This window comes from Oncorhynchus tshawytscha, linkage group LG15 (assembly GCF_018296145.1).
Source record: "Oncorhynchus tshawytscha isolate Ot180627B linkage group LG15, Otsh_v2.0, whole genome shotgun sequence".
Lineage (NCBI taxonomy): Eukaryota > Metazoa > Chordata > Actinopteri > Salmoniformes > Salmonidae > Oncorhynchus > Oncorhynchus tshawytscha.
The window spans coordinates 8,417,598-8,442,553 of NC_056443.1; the positions used below are offsets into that span (position 1 = coordinate 8,417,598).

General features: G+C 44.2%; 2 protein-coding genes across 2 annotated transcripts in view; one reads left to right on the top strand and one right to left on the bottom strand.

The window, feature by feature from the left end:
• Positions 1-19,312, top strand: part of cog5 (component of oligomeric golgi complex 5) — an 84,934-nt gene extending 65,622 nt beyond the window's left edge. Inside the window, exons 13-22 of the mRNA XM_042298068.1 lie at positions 7,262-7,423; positions 7,591-7,690; positions 11,665-11,775; positions 13,132-13,194; positions 14,263-14,366; positions 16,294-16,531; positions 16,715-16,791; positions 17,150-17,276; positions 18,226-18,305; positions 18,476-19,312. Of these exons, the coding sequence (XP_042154002.1) occupies positions 7,262-7,423; positions 7,591-7,690; positions 11,665-11,775; positions 13,132-13,194; positions 14,263-14,366; positions 16,294-16,531; positions 16,715-16,791; positions 17,150-17,276; positions 18,226-18,305; positions 18,476-18,602 (1,189 nt within the window). The 3' untranslated portion in view covers positions 18,603-19,312. The remainder of the gene's footprint in view (positions 1-7,261; positions 7,424-7,590; positions 7,691-11,664; positions 11,776-13,131; positions 13,195-14,262; positions 14,367-16,293; positions 16,532-16,714; positions 16,792-17,149; positions 17,277-18,225; positions 18,306-18,475) is intronic.
• Positions 19,313-19,793: 481 nt separating this feature from the next.
• On the bottom strand, positions 19,794-24,808 carry LOC112214333 (NADH dehydrogenase [ubiquinone] 1 alpha subcomplex subunit 5). Its single transcript, XM_024372984.2, has 5 exons — positions 24,725-24,808; positions 24,403-24,447; positions 24,056-24,172; positions 23,731-23,796; positions 19,794-20,004 (listed from the first exon to the last, which is right to left on the bottom strand). The coding sequence occupies exons 1-5, from the start codon at positions 24,743-24,745 to the stop codon at positions 19,903-19,905; spliced, it is 351 nt and encodes a 116-aa protein (XP_024228752.1). The 5' UTR covers positions 24,746-24,808; the 3' UTR covers positions 19,794-19,902.
• Between the last annotated feature and the right edge of the window lie 148 nt (positions 24,809-24,956).

Consider the following 24,956-nt stretch of genomic DNA (forward strand, 5'->3'; position numbering starts at 1 on the left):
CAGTAGTACATTTACAGTTAATTCCTATCATTTATAATCTACAATGTTTGTTTTGTTACGGTCATTTCTGTTAATAGATTCAATATATTATTAATATTAGTCTTATCGTTGTCTTTTTAGGAGTGCACAATCTAGGCTACACTTGTGAGGGAAAATGTGGGTTTATTTCTTTCCATTTACGAGTTGTCAATTTATTCATTGTCTTTTGTTTGGAGTGCTCCTGTCAATCTTGAGTTAGGACATGCACCTGATTACACATAGAACTAGGCTACCTGGCCTGCGAGCAAATGTACTATTTCCAATTGTCTTAACTCGTCATCTCCACAGTGATGATGAGTTAAGACAATTGGAAATAGTACATCTGAAAGTCATTTTTCTTTGTCTCAAAAAGCAAGTAAACAAAGTATGTTTTTACATCCGTTGTGAATGACAATAGTTCCTCAACGTAGCCTATTTGAAAAATCTTTCCATCTCTCTCTCTCTTTCGATAACCACTCAGCATGAAAGGGGTAAAAATCTCATGCTCTGATCCGGTGGAAATGTGTAAAAAAAATACCTACCTGATTACTTCTTATCCCTTGCGCAAATATCCTACAGCTCTGTCTGTCTGTCCAGAACTCACATACAGTTGAAGTCGGACGTTTACATACACTTAGGTTGGAATCATTACAACTAGTTTTTCAACCACTCCACAAATTTCTTGTTAACAAACTATAGTTCTGGCAAGTCGGTTATGACATCTGCTTTGTGCATGACACAAGTCATTTTTCCAACAATTGTTTACAGACAGATTATTTCACTTATAATTCACTGTATCACAATTCCAGGGGGTCAGACGTTTACATACACTAAGTTGACTGTGCCTTTAAACAGCTCGGGAAATTCCAGGAAATTATGTCATAGCTTTAGAAGCTTCTGATAGAATAGTTGACGCCATTTTAGTCAATTGGAGGTGTACCTGTGGATGTATTTCAAGGCCTACCTAAAAACTCAGTGCCTCTTTGCTTGACATCATGGGAAAATCAAAAGAAATCAGCCAAGACCTCAGAAAAAAATTATTGTAGACCTCCACAAGTCTGGTTCATCCTTAGGAGCAATTTCCAAATGCCTGAAGGTACCACGTTTATCTGTACAAACAATATTACGCAAGTATAAACACCATGGGACCACGCAGCCATCATACCGCTCAGGAAGGAGACACGTTCTGTCTCCTAGAGATGAAAGTACTTTGTTGCGAAAAGTGCAACTCAATCCCAGAACAACAGCAAAGGTCCTTGTGAAGATGCTGGAGGAAACAGGTACAAAAGTATTTTTCTGCAGGAGGAACAGGTGCACTTCACAAAATCGATGGCATCATGAGGAATTATGTGGATATGTAGTAGCAACATCTCAAGACATCAGTCAGGAAGTTAAAGCTTGGTTGCAAATGGGTCTTCCAAATGGACAATGACCCCAAGCATACTTCCAAAGTTGTGGCAAAATGGCTTAAGGACAACAAAGTCGAGGTATTGGAGTGGCCATCACAAAGCCCTGACCTCAATCCCATAGACAATTTGTGGGCAGAACTGAAAAAGTGTGTGCGAGCAAGGAGGCCTACAAACCTGACTCAGTTACACCAGCTCTGTCAGGAGGAATGGGCCAAAATTCACCCAACTTATTGTGGGAAGCTTGTGGAAGGCTACCCGGAACATTTGACCCAAATTCAACAATTTAAAGGCAATGCTACCAAATACTAATTGAGTGTATGTAAACTTCGGACCCACTGGGAATGTGATGAAATAAATAAAAGCTGAAATAAATCATTCTCTCTACTATTATTCTGACATTTCACATTCTCAAAAGAAAGTGGTGATCCTAACTGACCTAAGACAGGGAGTTTTTACTAGAATTAAATGTCAGGAATTGTGAAAAACATAGTTTAAATGTGTTTGGCAAAGGTGTATGTAAACTTCCGACTTCAACTGTATTTTATACAATGTTACAAGATTGCTAGTGTGAGCTTCAGGCTGGACCTAAGTTAAGTTGATACCATGTTTCAAGTTCCTTGCAGACAGGCCATGCAAAAGCAAATGTGGTTTATAGGATATTTATTTTTATCAGGATATTTTCTACCTACGGCCTACAGTGTTTTTATTTGTTTGCTTTATGTAGGCTATGGCAATAGAAGTTGAATTTGTATAATTTTCATTTAGATATAATTTTGATTAACCACATGACATTGATTTTGAGATGTGAAGACTTTATTATGAATAAAATGTAACTGTTCCACAAAAATGTGCATTTGGAAATCAGAACTGGCACGCAGATCAGTAGAAATGGTATGATAACTTTCCGACCGCTGGTGTAGCCTATTATCAGCAACTTCAGGAGCATAATGGCAGAATCTGAGAAGGACGGAGGGAGGAAGAGGGTCGGGTTGGGAACAGGTTTTTTTCTTCTGGTTAGGCTATATTGGTCTCTTGTTCCCTCTTTAGTCATTTCTGTGTGTTGATTTTTAATTTCAGTGCCTAAAGCATCAGGCAAAGTATCCTACATACAGTACAGTTGGTTTTATTCAAACAGGGTGTCTATATTACACCTACAGTACCGGTCAAGTGTTTGGACACACCTACTCATTCAAGTGTTTTTCTTTATATTTACTATTTTCTACATTATACAATAATAGTGAAGACATCAAAACTATGAAATAACACATAAGGAGTCATATAGTAACCAAAAACGTGTTAAACAAATCAAAATATATTTTAGATTTTTAGATTCTTCTCCTTTGCCTTGATGACAGCTTTGCACACTCTTGGTATTCTGTCAACCAGCTTCATGAGGTAGTCACCTGGAATGGATTTCAATTAACAGGTGTGCCTTGTTAAAAGTTTGTTTGTGGGATTTCTTTCCTTAATGCATTGAGCCAATCAGTTGTGTTGTGACAAGGTAGGTGTGCTATACAGAAGATAGCCCTATTTGGTAAAATACCAAGTCCATATTATGGAAAGAACAGCTCAAATAAGCAAAGAGAAACAACAGTCCATCATTACTTTAAGACATGAAGGTCAGTCAATCTGGAAGATTTCAAGAACTTTGAATGTTTCTTCAAGTGCAGTTGTAAAAACCATTAAGCGCTATGATGAAACTGGCTCTCATGAGGACCGCCCCAGGAAAGGAAGACCCAGAGTTACCTCTGCTGCAGAGGATAAATTCACTAGAGTTACCAGCCTCAGATTGCAGCCCAAATTAATGTTTCACAGAGTTCAAGTAACAGACACATCTCAACATCAACTGCTCCGAGGAGACTGTGTGAATCAGGCCTTCATGGTCGTATTGCTGCAAAGAAACCACTACTAAAGGACACCAATAAAAGGAAAGGACTTGCTTGGGCCAAGGTGTGGGGGTGGTTTGCTGGTGACCCTGTCTGTGATTTATTTATAATTCAAGGCACACTTAACCAATGCATTCTGCAGCGATAAGTGGGGACTATAATTTTTTTCTGCCAACAGGACAATGACCCAACACACCTCCAGGCTGTGTAAGGGCTATTTGACCAAGAAGGAGAGTGATGGAGTGTTGCATCGGATGACCTGGCCTCCACAATCACCCGACCTCAACCTAATTGAGATGGTTTGGGATGAGTTGGACCGCAGACTGAAGAAAAAGCCGTGCTCAGCATATGTGGGAACTTCAAGACTGTTGGAAAAGCATTCCAGGTGAAGCTGATTGAGAGAATGCCATGAGTGTCCAAAGCTGTCATCAAGGCAAAGGATGGCTACTTTGAAGAATCTAAAATATATTTCTTGGTTTTGATGTCTTCACTATTATTCTACAATGTAGAAAATAGTAAAAAATAAACAAAAACCCTTGAATGAGTAAGTGTTCAAACTTTTGACCGGTACTGTATGTGAAAATGCTGTTAATTGACTACAGCTCAGTGTTCAACACCATAGTGCCCACAAAGCTCATCGCTAAGCTAAGAACCCTTGGACCAAACACCTCCCTCTGCAACTAGATCCTTGACTTCCTGACGGGTAGGCAACAACACAACTGCCACGCTGATCCTTAACACAGGGGCCCCTCAGGGATGCGTGCTTAGTCCCCTCCTGTACTCCCTTTTGACTCACGACTGTGTGGCCAAGTATGACTCCAGCGCCATCATTACGTTTGCTGACGACACAACGGCGGTAGGCCTGATCACCGACAACTGAGACCGCCTATAGAGAGGAGGTCAGAGACCTGGCAGTGTGGTGCCAGGACAACAAGCTCTCTGTCAACGTGAGCAAGACAAAGGAGATTATCGTGGACTACAGGAAAAGGAGGGCCGAACACACCCCCATTTACATCGATGGGCTGTGTGAAGCGGGTCGAGAGTTTCAAGTTCCTTGGTGTCCACCAACAAACTATCATGGTCCAAACACACTAAGAAAGTTGTGAAGAGGGCATGACAATGTATTTTCCCCCGCAGGAGACTGAAAAGATTTTGCATGGGTCCCGTGATCTTCAAAAAGTTCTACAGCTGCACCATCGAGAGCATCCTGACCGGTTGCATCACCGTCTAGTTGCATCACCAACTGCTCGGCATCCGACCATAAGGCGTTACAGAGGGTAGTGCATACCTGGGGCCAAGCTTCCTGCCATCCAGGACCTATATACTTGGTGGTGTCAGAGGAAGGCCAAAGAAATTGTCAAAGACTCCAGTCACCCAAGTCATAGACTGTTCTCTCTGCTACCGCATGACAAGTGGTACCGGAGCACAAGTCTAAGTACAAAAAGCTTCTACCCCTAAGCCATAAGACTGCTGTACAATTAATCAAATGGCCACCCGGACTATTTGCCTCCTTTGTTCTTACATTGCTGCTACTCGTTGTTTATTGTCCATGCATAGTAACATTACCCCTACCTACATGTACAAATTACCTTGACTAACCTGCACCCCTGCACATTGAGTCGGTACTGGTGCCCCCTGTATATAGCCTCAATATTTTATTGTGTCACTTTTTATATATAGATTTCGGAGGACGCATGGCTCTCATCCTTTGCCTCTCTCGAGTCCGTACGGGAGTTGCAGCGATGAGACAAGATTGTAACTACTACCAATTGGATACTACGAAATTTGGGAGAAAAAGGGGTAAAATATTTGTATTTACTTTCTCCCCAATTTCTGCACTGCTTCTTGACACAATGCCCGCTTAACCCGGAAGCCGCACCAATGTGTCGGAGGAAACAAAGGAACACCTGGCGACCGTGTCAGCATGCATGCGTCTGGCCTGTCTCACAGAAGTCGCTAGAGCACGATGGAACAAGGACATCCCTGCCTGTCAAACCCTCCCCTAACCCAGACTACGCTGGGCTAATTGTGCCGCGACAGAGCTAATTGTGCTGCGACAGAGCCTGGACTCAAACCAAGATCTCTAGTGGCACAGCTAGCAACTGCAATGTAGTGCCTTAGACCACTACACCACTTGGGAGGCCCTATTGTGTTACTTTTTATATATTTTTTACTCTAGTTTATTTAGTAAATATTTTTTTCACTGCATGGTTGGTTAAGGGCTTTGTTAGTAAGCATTTCATGGTAAGGTCTACCTTCACCTGTTGTATTCGGCGCATGTGACAAATAACATTTGATTTGATTTTTATATATGGTAAAATACACATTTTCAAATTTCGAACAATCGTTGGTTCTAAAGAACAGACTACTCTCGTCGACCAAGATATATATATTTTTTGTCAGGGACAGCCATAGAATAGGGTGCTATTTGGGACGTAGGCCCTCTCTACTGGGTGAACTTCAGGCCTGACATATCCCTATCCTGCCGGTAGATGTCTGGAATAAGCAACTATATTTGTGACAGATGCAACAACTTGAGTGTTTAAATTGTGTTGTGATGGCTAGGTGACCAGACAGGTGGAAATGGCTCCTGTACACTATAGCGTATGTCTGTAACTGCTGGAGCCTGATATGAGTCACACATTAACCTAATGGTGTGGAGCTCCAGGCCCAGCCAGGGGCCCTTGCTGCTCCCTGTTTCCCAGTAGGAGATCCTGTGCCAGGCTACAGCGCCTGGCCCTGCTGGTTATCCCCCTGGCACTCAGTCAAGTTGAGTCAGTGTTGATTAACCATGGGTACATGAGAGCCACTGGGAGCAGGCCCAGGTTATCTCCCTGACTCCATTAAATCTCCCTCTCTCTATTACTCTCTTCTCTCTTGGGTCCCTCTCTCCGTCCCGCTCTCTACTTCTCTTTCATTTCCTTGCTCTGCCTGTCTCGCTCTACCCCATACACTCTTTCTCGCTTCGTCTCTCTGTTTGCTCTCTGATGTAGAGCTGTCAGCCTGTGTGTTGTCTCAGTGTTTAAACTTGTAATTACGGGCGCTGCTGTGGGCCAAATTGCCTCTGTTACTCAAGGTGTCTGTTGTGGCTGTGGTTGGGCAGAGAGGGGGATGAAGGGAGGGAGAGGGGATGGATGGACGGACGGACGGAGGGAGAGAGGTGCATGGAAAGAGGGTACACTAACAAGCTGATAGAGAGCTGCAGAACGGATAAAGTGAGGGAATAGAATGAAAGGAGGTGGTGTGAAAAAGCCCAGACGGAGAAGTGCCGGGGTGGGAAGAGATGGATGAATCGGCTGGTTGACACAGGGAGGTATATGAGGGAGCAAAATCATGCAGAGGAGTGGTGATGAGATGGAGAACAAACATTGAATGCACATTTGCTCGTGTGCGAAAGGCACTTGTCGTCATTGTTCTCATTGAGCTACATTTCAGTTAACGAGAGAGCACCATTAATCAATAAGCGCCCTGTCTGATGAATTGTGGTGCATAAAATGACTGGCCAGATGAACCAAAGATTGGAGCGCTGCTGGAGAAGTGCATACAGCTGTGTGTGTGTGTGTGTGTGTGTGTGTGTGTGTGTGTGCGCAAGCTTGACGGCCCTACAGGCTGCTGTTAGCTTGGGTTTCTCTACCTCTTCCCCATTTCATCAGTGTGAGAGAAACGAGAGAGCGCGCAAGGGAGAGAGAGAGTTGGAAGAGAGGGTAGGCCTGCCAGAGCCTGTCACTACTGATGTCTTCATCTCGCTCCAGTGCCACAGACCAGTCCACTGTGCGCTCGCTGTGGGTCTAGATCAGTGTGTGAGAGATGTGTAAATAGACCGATAATCTGGCCTCTAGGCATGTTCCCAAATGTAGAACTTTGTTTAAAACCAGGAAAATAATGAACAATCGCTGTATATAGTTTGTAAACACATTCATGAGATAAATAACATGTGTCTGTGTGTAGTCCAGAGAAGGCTTTGAAGGACTCTCTGCAGCCCTACGAGGCAGCGTACCTCTCCAAGTCTCTGTCTCGTCTGTTTGACCCCATCAACCTGGTGTTCCCCATGGGGGGACGCAACCCCCCCTCCCACGACGAACTGGACAGCATCATCAAGACCATCACCAGGTACACACCTACACAAACACTGTTCCCTACTCAGACAAAATTCTCAGAAAAAAAGCAGAAATATTATTTCTTACATCTGTTGGTCATCTCACTTTTTTTGCTGATCCTGCCCTGATCCTGTTCTTTCCATTGTCCTACATGTTATATTATTATGTGTGTGTCCTCAGTGAGCTGAACGTGGCATCGGTAGACACCAGTCTGACTCTGGCAGTGGCCAAGAACGCTGCCAAGACCGTCCAGCTCTTCTGTGTCAAGTCTGAGCAGCTGGTAGGTCACCACAACATCCAATTGTTCATCAGTCAAACCCTGTTCTGTGGCTAAGTGGCAGCCCTGTATGGCAGTGAGTTTCAGTGGCGCAAGGAGAGGATATGAGGGGAGATTTTTATAATTTTTTTAATTCCAAATTTTTTATAATTCTTTAGTTTATTTGGTAAATATTTCCTAAACTCTTCTTGTACTGCACTGTTGGTTAAGGGCTTGTAAATAAGCATTTCCCGGTAAAGTCTACAACTGTTGTATTCGGCGCATGTCACAAATAAAGTTTGATTTGACTTGATTTGATGAGAGGGGAGGAGGAGAAGAGAATAGAGGGGGGTAGAATAGTACAGACCGGTCAGACCGAGCATGTCTCTCTCAGCCCATAGTCGTCAGTGTTCATTCAGAATTTCCCTGCTATGAATCAATGGTCATCATCAGTGGGCTGCTTGGCTAGTCAGATGAGGGGGGTTACTGAAGAGGCTAGTGGCTGGGTTAGTGACCCATAGGGCTCTGGTCAAAAGTAGTGTACTATATATGGGGAATATGGTGTCATTAGGGACACAGACACAGTGTCTGTGAGTGGTTCCTCCTGCCTACTAATGTAGTCTTCAAAATGTAGAGTTGACCTGAACATGAACAAATAAAAGATGTGTAGAGACACATCTGTCCACTCTGGCTCACACCCATTTATCGGTGGTGACAGTGTTTCCTAGATTCAGTGCAGTGGGCAGCTGGGAGGAGGTGCTCTTAGTCTCCATGGACTTTACAGTGTCCCAAAACCTTTTTGGAATCAGTGCTACAGGATGCAAATTAATGACTGAGTATATTGGTTCCTGGCTTCCCTGAAAAGTTGCAGGGGGCTATTCGATGCTAATGCAGAACCCCACAGGATGTTTTTGTGTTGGTCAAGGGCAGTCAAATCTGGGGTGAACCAAGGGCTATATCTGTTGTTAGTTCTACATTTTTTGAATGGGGGCATGCTTATATAAGATGGCGAGGAAAGCACTTTTAAAGAGCAAGATTGCTGAAATCAATAATTTGCTGGTAACAGATGACATTCATGTTTTGACTCTGAAACTCACTCAGTTAATAAATTCGATGATACAGAGGTAGCAATACAAGGTTATAACATTTACAGAAAAGACAGAAATGCCAATGGTGGAGGTGTTCCTGTTTATATTCAGAACCACATTCCTGTAAAGCTTATAGAGGATCTTATGTTAAATACTGTTGAAGTAATATGGCTACAGGTTCATCTGCCTCACCTAAAGCCCATTCTTGAGGGAAGCTGCTATAGACCACCAAGTGCTAACAGTCAGTATCTGGATAACGTGTGAAATGCTTAATAATATATGTGATATCAACAGAGGTATATTTTCTGGGTGATTTTAAATATTGACTGGCTATCATCAAACTGACCATTTTAAGAAAAAGCTTCAAACTGTAACCAGTGCCAGCAACCTGGATCAGGCTATCAGTCAACCTACCAGGGTAGTTACAAACTGCACAGGAATGAAATCAGCAACATTTATTGTTCACATCTTTACTAATGCTGCAGAAATTAGCTTGAAGCAGTATCCAGATCCAAACTAAGATGTGTCTATGTATGCGGATGACTCAACACTATACAAGTCAGCAACTGTACTACAGCGACTGAAATGACTGCAACACTTAACTAAGATCCGCAGTTAGTTTCAGAGTGGGTGGCAAGGAATAAGTTTATTTTTTTACTAAAAACATTGTATTTGGGACAAGTCATTCACTAAACCCTAAACCTCACTTACATCTTGTAATAAATCATGTGTAAATTGAGCTGCTTGGAGTAACCCTGGATTGTAAACTGCCATGGTCAAAACATATTTATACAATAGTAGCTAAAATGGGGAGAAGTCTGTCCATAATAAAGCACAGCTCTAACTTCTTAATAGCACTATCAACAAGGCAGGTCCTACAGGCCCTAGTTTTGTCTCAGAACAGGGCAACACGGCTGGCCCTTGGATGTACACAGAGAGATAACATTAATAATATGCATGTCAATTGACTTCATCACTACTTGTATTTGTGAGAGGTTGACATGTTGAATGCCCCAGAGCTGTCAGTTTCAACTACTGGCGTACACACAGGCATACCCCAAAAGACTTGGCTTGACTTTACTTGGCTCATCACGCTCTAGCGACTCCTTGTGGCGGGCCAGGCACCTGCAGGATGACTTCAGTCGTCAGTTAAACACTGTTTCCTCCGACAAATTGGTCTGGCTGGCTTCCGGTTTAAGCGGGCAGGTGTGAAGGAGCGCGGTTTGGTGGGTCATGTTTCGGAGGACACACGACTCGACCTTCGCCTGTGCCGAGCCCATTGGGGAGTTTCAGCGATGAGACAAGATCGTAATTGGATATGACGAAATGATGGAGAAAAGGGGAGGTAAAAAAAGATTGAATCTATTTGGACAACTACACATATGGGTTAGCTATCCCAGTTTGGGCTACTACACAATAACTTTTTTAGCTTTTGCTTGTTTTTCTTCCTGTTGATTCCTGTCTCCCTCGGCTTAGGCTACTGAATGTATCTCCCAGGGAGGACTTTCCCTACAGGCAGTGATGAATTATTATATAAGAGTATAGGCTTTTTGCACATGCCCTCTTCTTGTTTTTTGGTAAAGAGTATAGAGCACTTAAAGGATGGCACATTTTGGTTTAAGGTCTTTTAAAGTGTATTGCTAATAAAGAATTAAGATAATGGATTAAGTGCTATTGGTCCTACAGCAATCATATCATCTTTGTTTTATTTGTCTTCATTACCCACTCATGAAGTCTGCTAACTTAATTGTAAAGGTCTGAATTGGTTACTTTTTTTTTTTTTTTTTTTTTTTTACTTCAATATTATTATTATTTGTTTTATGCCTACAACCCTCTAATTACAGTGCATTCGGAAAGTATTCAGACCCCTTCCCCTTTTCCACATTTTGTTACGTTACAGCCTTATTCTAAATTGATTCAATAAATAAAAATACTCATCAATGGGAAGGGTACAAAAACATGCTTCTAAGTTAACAGTGACTAACTAAGTTTTATTAGTAGGTTGGAGCCTCCTCCACAGACACCCCAAGCTCTAAATATACACTCGGACACACACGCGCACACACACTGAGATGCGACACACACAGGCCTGATCTACAGTCACTCTCACACACTCACTCACACAAACACAGACATACTCAGGTGTGAACAGGAAGCTACTTCGGTGCTGGTATCCTGACACCTCTCTGTGCGTGTGTGTGGGCACGTGCATGTGTCATGAATGTCAATGTGTGTGCGCCTCTGTGTGTGCGTGTTTGCCATCCACACAACTACACTCTAAAGCTATAGTTAACTGTTGCTTTGCCATTTTTAGACCGTTGCTATGGCACCACTTTGCACATGTTGTCTCTCGCTTTTTCTCTCTCGCTCTGTCTTCCTGAGATGGCCCCAATTCCTCTCTCTCTGTCTTCCTGAGATGGCCCCAATTCCTCTCTCTCTGTCTTCCTGAGATGGCCCCAATTCCTCTCTCTTCGTCTTCCTGAGATGGCCCCAATTCCTCTCTATTCGTCTTCCTGAGATGGCCATCTCAGATAGGGAGCCTCTAATTTCCCCAGGTGTGTGTGTGACCTGCTTGTTATCACCTCTGAGGTGAGAGGTGGTGAGGTGTCCCTATCCGTCTGTGGAACATGGCCAGGAGACAGCAGCCCAAACTGCTACTACAGCTGGATCCTGGCTCCTGTCCCATTTGTATGTGTTGTTCCCGGGCCCCTCCTTGCTCTGCTATAGCAGTGGGAGCTGGATCCTGGCTGTGTGCCCTTGCTCTCACTGCTGCTGTGTGTCTACTGAGTACTACAGGTGTCCTGACTTTTTCTCTCTCTCTTCTCTCCACCTATTTCTCTCTCTCTCTCTCTTCCTCTATTTCTCTCCCTCCATCCTTCCCTTCTTCTCTCACTCTCTCTTTCTCTCCAGCTATCTACCCAGGGGGATGCCAGTCAGGTGATAGGGCCTCTAACAGAAGGTCAGAGGAGGAACATGGCGGTGGTCAACTCCCTCTACAGACTACACCAGGCTGTTGCTAAAGTAACACACACACGGTCATACACACACACCACATTACACTTGTGTTCTTTTTACATGGCTACATTATGTTTTACACGTCTACATTATGTTTTACACGGCTACGTTATGTTTTACACGGCTATGTTATGTTTTACATGGCTACATTGTGTTTTACACGGCTACGTTATGTTTTACACGTCTACATTATGTTTTACACGTCTACGTTATGTTTTACACGGCTATGTTATGTTTTACACGGCTACGTTATGTTTTACACGTCTACATTATGTTTTACACGGCTACGTTATGTTTTACACGGCTACGTTATGTTTTACACGGCTACGTTATGTTTTACACGTCTACGTTATGTTTTACACGGCTACGTTATGTTTTACACGGCTACGTTATGTTTTACACGGCTACGTTATGTTTTACACGGCTACGTTATGTTTTACACGGCTACGTTATGTTTCACACGGCTACGCTATGTTTCACACGGCTACGCTATGTTTTACACGGCTACGCTATGTTTTACACGGCTACGTTATGTTTTACACGGCTACGCTATGTTTTACACGGCTACGTTATGTTTTACACGGCTACGCTATGTTTTACATGTTATATTACATATTATAGGGAGACTGGGATGGTAGCGTGACTACGAGTTCACGCAGAAGAGTGTGTGTGTGTGTGTGCGTGCGTGTGTGTGTGTGTGCTGGTCATCTGATGTCACAAGGGTTTGATGGGAAAATGCTGACAACCAATTATTTCTAGAGTTAATGTATCTCATCACCCAAAGTAAACTAGCTGCAGGGGAGGGAGAGAAGGGGAGAGAGAGAAGGAGAGAGAGAGAGAGAAGAGTAAAGAGAGAGAGAGGGATGACAAGGAAGGGAGTCAGATGTCGAGAGAGGCAGAGAAAGAGAGAGCACGGAAGTGGGAACCAGAGAGAGAGTTAGAGGGAGAGATGGGGGGGAAACTTATTCCTTCATATGGCCCATTAAAGATGTATGATGTGTCCTGGTGCTGGGGCCTGTGTGATTAATAGTGGCATAAAAGGAGATTACTCTGCCATCAAATATTTAGTGGCCTGGGAGGTTGTCAAAATGTAACCATTTGAAAGCAGTGAGGCCGTTTCAGCAAGAACGGCTGGTTATTTTAGGAGGGAGGGAGGGTGGGAGAAGGATGGGATGGAAGGAGGGACGTGGAGGATTGGAGAGCAAGGAGGGAGGATAAATGCTGTAATAACTGTTATGGGAGGGATATGTAATAAGAATATGGGAGGGGTATGTGGGAAAAAAAGATGAATAGTGTTTGTCAGGTTTCACTGTAACCTAACCTTTGACCTTTTTTTGTGTGTGTGTGTGTGTGTGTTCTCAGGTGATATCAGGATTGGGGTCATGTCCTCCGGCTGCTGAACATGCTCTCACTGCTTCACTCGAGGTAAGACAGACACTCGTCTCCTCCCATACTTCTCTCTACAGTTTTCTCCTCTCTCCTCCTCTATCGTTCTTCTCTGCTGATTTCCTCCTCCTCTCCTCTCTAGTCTTCCCCTCTTCTTTTTCTCTCCATTCTATCTGATGTGCAGATGGTGGTGGATTATGCTGTTGACTTTTCATTATGGGGTTTGAATGGGCACTTTTGGAACTTGGAACTGAGTTATGGAAACCAAACAAAACATTGCTATTTCTGATGCATCTCATTCTGGATGATAAAACGGTAAACACTGAGTGGAGTGTGTAGACTTCTTTGGCAATCACTCGCTTTCTCTCACAAAGGTATTTTGTTGTAACCGGGAAAATGGTCGGAGGCTTGTTTCTCTCTGCGTTCCGCCAATCCCCCACGCCACACACAGCGGAGGGGACATTGTTAACTTTGTTGTGAAGGAGTTTAGAGAGGAGATCTGAACAGAGATCTGGTTATCTATCATTGGCAGGGGCTTAGCTGACGGGCACAAACACAAACGCGCACACACACACTGGGTCAGGTCTATTGAGTTTAGATTGATCTAAAGATGGAGCGAACGATAAACTGGCGGCCCCACTCCGAACCCCGCGACCGACACACACACACACACACATGCCCAAACACACACACAGTCTCACACACACACACACACACACAAATACGAACATCACACACACACATACACCCACGCTCTTCCTCTCTCGTCTGACATGTCACGTGCACAGAGCTCCTATCCTAAAGCTCACTGCAAACGTCCGCTTATCAGCAAATCGCATTCATGCAGCCAAGACCACCAGTCTGTTTGGGTTGCTAGGCAATGGCAGACTTAAGTGAATCAGGTGTGTCCCTGTGGGCACTGTGCCCTTCAGCTATGTACCTGGCCTGCAGATGCAAGAAGTTATGGTCCTGTTTGTTCAGTTCATCATTGTGTGTCCACTGATATTTGAGATGTCATTGTCTGACTGAGCTGTTTCAGAGTTGTGACACACAACCCGTCTTATGCCTTGTTAAATGATGCACTCTCTTGCGTGTGCGTGCGTGTAGGGAGTACAGGCTCTGATGGCCAGTGCAGTACAGCCTCTGCTGCTGTCGGTCAGTGACTCCATAGAAGCCATCATCATCACTATGCATCAGGAAGACTTCTCTGGGTTAGTATACACACACACACACACACACACACTTTAAGACACCACACTCCTCAAGCTAGTTGTAACATTCTAGGAGTACGGTTGGAGTTTAAGTTGTTTAAAGGGTCATGTTTACAGGTGGGCTTGGTGACATAGTGCTACAGAGCTTTATATGTGACAATACGTTGTCTGTGATACTATTATCTGATTGTCTCTCTGTTTCACCAGGCACCAAACAGCATCTGTTGCTAATTTACATTTACAAAATGTTTCTCTCTTTCCCCTGAGCTTGACATTTACACACTCATACACACATCCTCAGGCTATCTACTGTTCTACACACACCGCTCTGCTCTTGTATAGAATCCTGTGTGTGTGTGCGTTGTTTCTTCAGCCCCCTGTCCAAATGACCTTTTCATGGTCAGATAAACACAATGTGGCTAAGTGGCTGAACTCACCCCTGCCCCCTTTCTCCCCAACAAATACACTTGCGCACACACACACACACACACACACACACTTGCTCTTGTGTTGTGCAGAGGGAGCTCCTTGCAGTGACCATCGTAAAACTAGTTCTAACACACACACCCTGTTCCTCACACGTCCTCTGAGTGAACTCTTAGTCACGCTACCATCCAAGTCTCCCTGAGCCATTGACCCCACTGACCGTTTCCCAGATAGCCATAGGGACACAGTGGCAGAGTAGCTGTTGCAGGATTCGAGTCACAGCGGTGATATTGACGTGATAAAAAAGGCTGGGAGGTTTCATTTTGTAAGAAGGTCAAGTCTGAATCAGCAAGCATCCATGGATGCCCTGTGGAACCTAGCTGTGAGACCAGCAGCTCACTTGTCAATGTGTGCACACACAGGTAGAACCAGTCTAGACCATAGAATTAGGAATTCATTTAACAGGGTCTTTATGGTCTAGACCAGTGGTTCCCAAACTGTGGGGCGCACCCTCTTAGGTGCACAAGGTGACATTTCTCCATTGGGTAGTGCATCATCAGTATACGTCATGTCAGTCATACCTTAGAGAGCGATTTACAACTTGGTCAGAAGTGCACAGGTCAACTAGCCCATGTCAGCTAACGTTTTCTTGCTAGGTTTTCTAGCCCATAGATTTTGTAGTAGTGTTCGAGTCACTCAAATATCACACGAGTACACATTAGATACGGCAAAATGTGTAGAATTGCAGGAAATAAGCTTTAAACCTGCAAAGTGTTCTCTTGGCCAACAAGAGGGATGTGAACAGTTTGTGGTGCGCGCAGCGTGGGGGGTTCCCAGTGCTGGAAGGGGGCCTGAGTGAAAAGTTTAGGGACCCTTCGTCTCTAGACCCTCTACAGTTGCATTCAGATATTTTCCCTCCATTCATGCCGTGGTCCATTCATATTACCCAGACTCGTCTCTGTACAATTGAGAGGCTCCCAATGGACCTGTAGACTCAGTTAGTCTTGGGGCTTTGCAGTCACGACACAGACTCACACACACACACACACAGCTAGCAGGGTCCCGTTAGACAGAGCCACACAAAGGGTCCCTGCGTCAGTACTATAGCCTCCTGCCGCTGGCTAAATGTTATCGGCCCCTGGCACCCGCTGGTTATTCTGTCACGGCCATACATACAGAGACCGAGAGCTCAGATTGACATTCAGCACTCTGAATACAGACTAGACTGCTTTCCGCTCTCTGAACTTACACAGACAAGGCCCTGCTGGGACTTAGCCGACTCGCAGCACACGCATACCCACACACACACACACACACACAGGTATAGTGCGTAGTCACTTAATGGCCTGAGGTTCAAGGTTATGAGTCAGACCTTTAGTCAGTGACCTATACTAACCTGTGTGTGTGTGCGTGTGCATAAGCGTTGAAGGATTTGCCCTGTTTGTTGTGGTGCGGTCTTATCTAAGCAATCACAGACAGATATTTCTGTCTCTGTGTGCAGGTCTATGTCCACCCCGGGGAAGCCGGACGTGCCCTGCTCTCTGTACATGCGGGAGCTACAGGGCTTCGTGGGCCGCGTGATGGCGGACTACTTCCGCCACTTCCAGTGTGTCGACTTCATATACGACAACACAGAGAGCATCGCCCAGCGCTGCATCACACTGTTCATCCGCCACGCCAGCCTGCTGCGCCCCCTAGGGGAGGGAGGCAAGATGAGATTGGCGGCTGACTTCGCTCAGGTGAGGAGAAGGGCTGTATGTGAGGGTTGTATGTGAGGGTATGATCGGTATCTCTCTCCGTACCTGCCTGTCAGCTCTCCTTCGCTGTTTGTCTGTCTCTCGGGTTTTTCTGTGCATCTTGAAGTTCACCAAGTAACTCTATATTCGTGTTCTCACTTTGCTTTTTCTTCTCTGTGTTTTTAGATGGAGCTGGCCGTCGCCCCTCTCTGTAGGAGAGTGTCTGAGCTGGGGAAACCCTACCGCCTGCTGAGATCTTTCAGGTATGTTATTACATCACTGCTTGTTACACATGTATGACGCATTAGTTATGCATAGTTATTACATCAGTTATTATGCACAACCTATTCCTGGTAAACCTTTGATGAGATGGGGAACGCCTCAATAGCAGCGGTAGTTTCCAGAGTGAGAGTGGCTCTTAATGAAGATGTTAGTCATTATTGGAGGGTTAGAGAGCTGTAATTCTCTCGGTCTCCCTGCCGTCTGCCTCTACTTAGACGCTAGGGTAATGGTTTAAAGATGATGGGTAAAGGCTAATGGTGTAACACAATGAACACGTTATTTAGGCTAGACACCTCAATGTAGCTGAGGTGTGTGTGTGTGTGTGTGTGTGTTTTGTAGGCCCCTGCTGTTCCAGAACAGTGAGCTGATAGCCAGCAGTCCAGCCGTGGGGGATCTGATTCCATACAGCACCCTGCTACACTTCCTGTTCACCAGAGCACCGTCTGAGCTCAAATCACCTCACCAGGTACATATATACAAATTTCTGCCCTGCTAGAGCTGTCCCCGGTCAACTGTGAGTGCTGTTATTGTGAAGTGGAAATGTCTAGGAGCAACAACGGCTCAGCCGCTAAGTGGTAAGGCCCCACAAGCTCACAGAACTGGACCACAAGACCTGTTCGTCGGAAGCTTTATAAAATGGGTTTCCATGGCCGAGCAGGCGCACACAAGCCTAAGAATCACTCTTCACCATCTTGCAGTCCGACGGACGAATCTGGGTTTGGCGAATGCCAGGAGAAAGTTTGGTGGAGGAGGAATAATGGTCCAAGGCTGTTTTTCATGGTTCGGGCTAGGCCCCTTAGTTCCAGTGAAGGGAAATATTAACGCTACAGCATACAATGACATTCTAGACGATTCTGCTTCCAATTTTGTAGCAACAGTTTGGAGAAGGACATTTTCTGTTTCAGCATGACAATGCTTCCGTGCACAAAGCGAGGTCCATACAGAAATGGTTTGTCGAGATCGGTGTGGAAGAACTTGACTGGCCTGCACAGAGCCGTGACCTCAACCCCATCGAACACGTTTAGGATGAATTGGAACACGAACCAGGCCTAATCACCCAACATCAGGGCTCGACCTCACTAATGCTCTTGTGGCTGAATGGAAGCAAGTCCTCGCAGCAATGTCCCAACATCTAGTGGAAAGCCTTCTCAGAAGAGTGGAGGCTGTTATAGCAGCAAAGGGGGGACCAACTCTCTAGTGGAAAGCCTTCTCCGAAGAGTGGAGGCTGTTATAGCAGCAAAGGGGGGACCAGCTCCATATTAATGCCCATGATTTTGGAATGAGATGTTCGACTGGCAGGTGTCCACATATTTTTGGTCTTATAGTGTACCTACAAACTGCTATATACACACTTATCTATACTGATTCCAACTGTCATCTTTGTCTTAACTTTGTACAAATTCTCCCTCTTCCAGAGAGCAGAGTGGTCCATCGCTCGCTACTCCCAGTGGCTGGATGACCACCCTTCAGAGAGAGACCGCCTCACACTCATTAGGTAACTGCAGGAGAACGACAAAAGTCTTACAGCCTTTGAGACCGCTGGTGGGTTGTTTGGTATCACTGACGAGTGAGTGAGCACCCTCTTGTGGTAAAGTGATGAAATTCCCATCAGTTCTATTGGGTTAGTGTGTCTTTAGCAACACCATCTCCTTCTGTGTGTACTAGGGGTGCTCTGGAAGCCTACATGCAGAGTGTGAGGGCTCGTCAGGGGAAGGAGTTCGCCCCCGTCTACCCCATCATGGTTCAGCTGCTGCAGAGGGCCACCAGCGGAGCCCAGGACTCCAGGACCTGAGGGAACTACCGCTCCCATGATGCAACTGTGCGTTTCACATGGGCATGGAGAACACATCCAGATATTATGAATGTTATGGCTATAGAATTAGAATTTGTAGAACAGACATGGCTATGAACATCCTTAAGCCTTTTTAATGGTCCACCCTACAGGAGTTTCCATTATTGATATGACTTAAGGGTTGCTCCATTTCTGTGGATGTGATAAGGAGCCATTCAAACATTCCGAATGGAACGCCACACACCATGTTGTATGCACATTTCTGTTCTGCTAATTCTATAACTATGCCACAGAGGGCAGCACAAGGGGGAAGTTACCTGTGCTTCATACTATTGAACGGGGAAATAAATGCTTGCTAGTTATTGGTAGGGGCTTTACTGGTTAACCACATTTTGTTCTATTAAATGCTTTATTGTGAACAATAATTATCATTATAAGGAATGATTGATGGTCGGACTTTAATAATAGTTAACCTAAGGGCTCTTCAATCTATATGGTGGAAATTCCACGTAATTTAAATGCAATGTTCCTGCCGGGTTTGCCGTAAACTACCTTTAGATTAATAGCTCGCTAAATATAACACTTCAGCGATATGGATTGATTAGAGCCCTGTCTGACCTATACAACTGTTCATATGTTCTGTCTTTAATGATGTACTGTTGGTCTGAAGCTCTATGGTTGTGGTTATAATAAAACAAGAAGTAAAACAAGTTGTTGTGCCTGATAAGAGGGCTCCCTGGGGAAGGCTTGTAATCTTGAGCCCTGTTTATACCTCGTAATATGCAGCATGTGTCCTGATCTTGTCCACAGGGGCATTACACGCAGGTTGCGACCCACATGGTTGTCAGTTTGAATCCCAGTTGTGACTTCTGTTGTCCAATCTTACCCAATTATATTTCTAAGTTAACTTTGACTGAACAGCTTTAAATGTGTGGGGTACATTAGGATAGAACGACACCCTTTCTCAAAGGAGGTATATTAAATGCGGTTTTATCGGGTAGCTAATCGTTTTGCAACAAGTGAGCACAATCACAATTTGGATTGGCATGTTTTTCAAGAAATAGTATATTTTTAACTTCCATTCATTCTCCTTGGTTTGGCTGAGTTGTGTAAACTGTCTGAATTTTCATTTTTTAAATGTATCACATAGTACCCACAAGGCAAAATGTCAAAGATGAGTTTTTACAAGGATAGGGAAAATATTTCCACTGCTTTATTTGTACATGCTTCATTGTGAATGGAGCATGAAGAACTTACACATTGACACAAACAGACATATGATAAATACAGGAAGTGGTCTTTAAACAGGCCACTTCCATTGGTTGACAGGAGGCTCTTCAATCAGTGGTTCCCATGGTTTCCACTCTGCCATCTTCCTGGATAGTGCCAACTCACACTCCGCCTGGAGGGAAGAGGAAACTAGTGGGTCAGATAAGGCAAGGGATGTAGGATAAATGGGGAAGAGATACAGTATGCGGGAGGTTTTTTGAATGCTTCAAAATAGTTTAAGAAACAAAACAGTCTCAGTAGCCGTGGTTACACCTTGAATTAACATGGCTGTCGTGATCAGATCGACATGCGTCTACACACGGTAATAAAATGTGATTCTTATCTGCCCACTTTGTCCTTATTGTGACCAGATTCCCTGGTCCTTCCCTGTATATGCATATTAATCCGACCTACCGTTATGACACAAGCTGTATAAAAGACAGAAAAAAAGCACGCTTTTATAATCAATAGTTTTAAACTCATCATTAGAGCCTACTTTTGTTATCCAACGATTTAAGACTGGGCATAACGTACTATTGTGCCGATAACCTCGACTTGTCCAGCAGCCATACAAATAAATATTCAGAGAATCTCTCCCATCCCTGAAAACGTCACACCACAAACAATCTGGATGTGTATACAAAATACAATTATTGCACAGTATAAATACAAATATGACTAAGCCCTAATGCACACAGTAAAAACAAACCGGTTAAGTTAGAGTCGGCTACAAAGTCCATCTCTGAATGGCGCAACGCATTATCCAAACAGGTCTGGATAGGTTTGTTCTTTACGCATCATTGTTTACATCCATTATCTTTACATTATTGTAAGTCAACTTTAGTATAGGCCTAAACGGTACCAAAGGAATACAAAAAAAGTGACATGCTGGGAGAATTACCATGGTTTAGTTTCCTCAATCATTGATAATTCACTAACGGTACCTCAACATGTTCCGGGTAGAATGTGTGATCACACTCTCCGCAGCCGATGTAAGACCTTTAAACAGGTCAACATTCACAAGGCCAGACGGATTACCAGGACGTGTACTGTGAGCATGCGCTGACCAACTGGCAAGTGTCTTCACCGACATTTTCAACCTCCCTGTCCGAGTTTGTTTTAAGCAGACCACCATAGTGCCTGTGCCCAAGAACACTAAGGTAACCTGCCTAAATGACTACCGAACCGTAGCACTCACGTCTGTAGCCATGAAGTGCTTTGAAAGGCTAGTCATGGCTCACATCAACTCCATTATCCCAGAAATCCTAGACCCACTCCAATTTGCATACCGCAACAACAGATCCACAGATGATGCAATCTCTATTGCACTCCACACTGCCCTTTCCCACCTGGACATAAGGAACACCTATGTGAGAATGCTATTCATTGACTACAGCTCAGCGTTCAACACCATAGTGCCCTCAAAACTCATCAATCAGCTAAGGACCCTGGGACTAAACACCTCCCTCTGCAACTGGATCCTGGACTTCCTGACGGGCCGGCCCCAGGTGGTAAGGGTAGGTAGCAATACATCCGCCACACTAATCCTCAACATGGGCCCCTCGGGTGCATGTTCAGTCCCCTCCTGTACTCCCTGTTCACTCATGACTGCACGGCCAGGCATGACTCCCAACACCATCATTAAGTTTGCCGATGACACAACAGTGGTAGGCCTGATCACCAACAACGACGAGACAGCCTATAGGGAGGTGGTCAGAGACCTGGCCATGTGGTGCCAGGACAACAACCGCTCCCTCAACGTGATCAAGACAAAGGAGATGATTGTAGACTACATGAAAAAGAGGACCGAGCACGCCCCCATTCTCATCGATGGGGCTGCAGTGAAGCAGGTGTAAGTTCCTTGGTGTCCACATCACCAACAAACTAACATGGTGCAAGCAAACCAAGACAGTCGTGAAGAGGGCACGACAAAACCTATTCCTCCTCCAGAGACTGAAAAGATTTGGCATGGGTCCTCAGATCCTCAAAGTTTCTACAGCTGCACCATCGAGAGCATCCTGACCGCAAGGGACTACAGAGGGTAGTGCGAACAGCCCATTACGTCACTGGGGCCAAGATCTCTGCCATCCAGGACCTCTATACCAGGCGGGGTCAGAGGAAGGCCCTAAATATTGTCCAAGACTCCAGCCACCCTAGTCATAGACTGTTCTCTCTGCTACTGCACAGCAAGCGGTACCAGAGCGCCAAGTCTAGGTCTAAGAGGCTTCTAAACAGCGTCTACCCCCAAGCCATAAGACTCCTATTTGCATTGCCTGTACCCCCCTTTTACACTGCTGCTAATGTTATCTACTATCATCACTTTAATAACTCTACCTACATAGTAGTACATATTACTTCAACTAACCGGTACCCCCTGTATATAGTCTCGCTATTGTTATTTTACACATTTCTTATCCATATTTTTTTTTAACTGCATTGTTGGTTAGGGGCTTGTAAGTAAGCATTTAACTGTAAGGTATTGTTGTATTCTGTTGTATTGTTGTATTCGGCCCATGTAACATTGATTTGATAGCAAGACGCGTGGTCAAATTATGAAAATGCATGGATAAAAGCAGCAATCTATAAAAAGTGAAAGGAGCAAGCATGTAAAGCAAAGGCTTTATAATGTAACAAAGTGTCAATCTAAAAGTAGCCTGAAGAGTCCATTGTAATTTAAGCCTACATTAGCCTATTGGACAGTAGCCTCGCTCATACTTAGGCTACAAAAAGCTATGCGCCTTTACACATCAGTTTGGACATCTTCTGCACTTTATTGATATCTGAACAGGATTTAAGCCTACATTAGCCTATTGGACAGTAGCCTGAAGAGTCCATCGTAATTTAAGCCTACATTAGCCTATTGGACAGTAGCCTGAAGAGTCCATCGTAATTTAAGCCCACATTAGCCTATTGGACAGTAGCCTCGCTCATACTTAGGCTACAAAAAGCTATGCGCCTTTACACATCAGTTTGGACATCTTCTGCACTTTTGATATCTGAACAGGATTGCATTATAATATGACTATTATTTTCATATCTGCTATAGCAACTGAAAGACTATTCACCACCCTGCCAATACATTTTTACTTCTGTTTAAATTTTGGTATTACAGTCCTTGGCCTTTCTGTAGCCTATGATGTTTTCAAACATCTGATTTTGCGCTGGCATTGGATGTGAGAACGGGAGAACCCTTCTTTCATTCGGGACAATATGTCAAACATATTTTTCTATATTCCAATTTTAATCAGCGCTGGACGCACAGTGCCAGTTGGCACTTGGTTTCTAAAGACCATGATCTTAATTCAACTGGTCGGTTTGCTTTTTTTTTTGAGAGGCCGGGACAACCGTTAGCCAAATTTATACGCTTTCGTTGTCCGGATTTGTTTACACTTTTTATTTTATTTTACCAGGTAAGTTGACTGAGAACACATTCTCATTTACAGCAACGACCTGGGGAATAGTTACAGGGGAGAGGAGGAGGGATGAATGTGACAATTGTAAACTGGGGATGATTAGGTACCCGAGGGACAGATTGGGAATTTAGCCAGGACACCGGGGGTTAACACCCCTACTCTTACGAGTAGGTGCCATGCGATCTTTAATGACCATTTTTAGGTATCCACTTCAAGGATATCCGTCATCGACTACCTCCAGAGGTGGTCAGTAAGAAATTATCACAATCAGTTCACAATGTGTCTTTTGATTGTCTACACCTGTCAACAAATGTGGGCCCAACCCGAATTTGGACACGATCAGGACAACGGATGCATGTTGAAACCAGGTATAAACAGGGCTAGAAAAAGCAACTCTAGGAGGAAGATACAAAGCAATGAAAAGAGTGTGAGGCTCCTCTCTGTACCTGGTGAATGACCTCCTCAATCTGACCACAGTTGATTTTCTTCTCTAGTTTCTCCACATCAGGCTCCTTTCCATTGAAATGAAGACAGAAAATAAAATGATCTATATGGATTTAAACACACAGATGCCATCCCAAACAATATCTCGTAACATGATATCAAATATAAAAGTCAATAAGGGGATAACCTCACAGAGGTTCATACAAGTTTAAGCTAATACATGAAATCAGTCGCAATGAGGGCTGGTAGGAAGGGTTTTCTACTGTGTTAAACTTAACCTGACCCTGGTCTAGCTGTGAACATGACCATGGTTGGAGTGTAACTTACAGCTTTGATAAGGTCAAAGCGGTCATGGACAAGCTGTTCTGTGTACTTTCTGTAGGCTGCGTCCTGAGGGATGATCTGGAGAGACGCCAGGATCTTACTGTACAGGATCCTCAGGCGCTGACACACACACACACACACACACACACACACACACACACACACACACACACACACACACACACACACACACACACACACACACACACACACACACACACACACACACACACAAACAAACGTTACATTTAAAGACAAAAGTAGTTGTGGTCTACTACTGCCGTTTATGGTCATTACAGCAGCTACACAACTACTAAAGCTGTATATTATGGTCATTACTGGGGACTCACCTCATGAGGGTTGTGAGACACGGCCAGTCCCACCAAGCCTGTGGTCTGGGGAAAATATTACACACAATGAGCTAGCAAGTTAGCTAGTAACCTCCTGAGTAAAATAGTCATACGGTATTCAGAAGGAAGACGGAACATTACAGAACGTGTGTATACATCGCCATGTAGCTTTGAGTTCGCATCGTGTCAGCCATGTAAGTTGCTTTTCAATAGAAAGCGACAAAGCTCATATCAATTGTAAAGTGAAAGGGCACTAACTGAATTAGCCGAAGCACATTACATTTTCACAAAATCATAATCATAACATGACCTCCACTCGTACCTTTTTCAGAACACCAGCCATGATTTTGGGCGCAATGGATTCTGGGTCACTTCTGTCGAATAAAAATGACGTCAACAAGTCCTCGTTTTTTTTCAAAATAAAAGCTCAACATGTTTGATAGTAAGTGGACATGAGTCCTCTTATTCAGTAGCCTAAATGCATGTTATTAACTAACGGCTCCTACAATACATGTTCAATGATTAGATTGGAAAAATAAGTATTACAAGTGAAG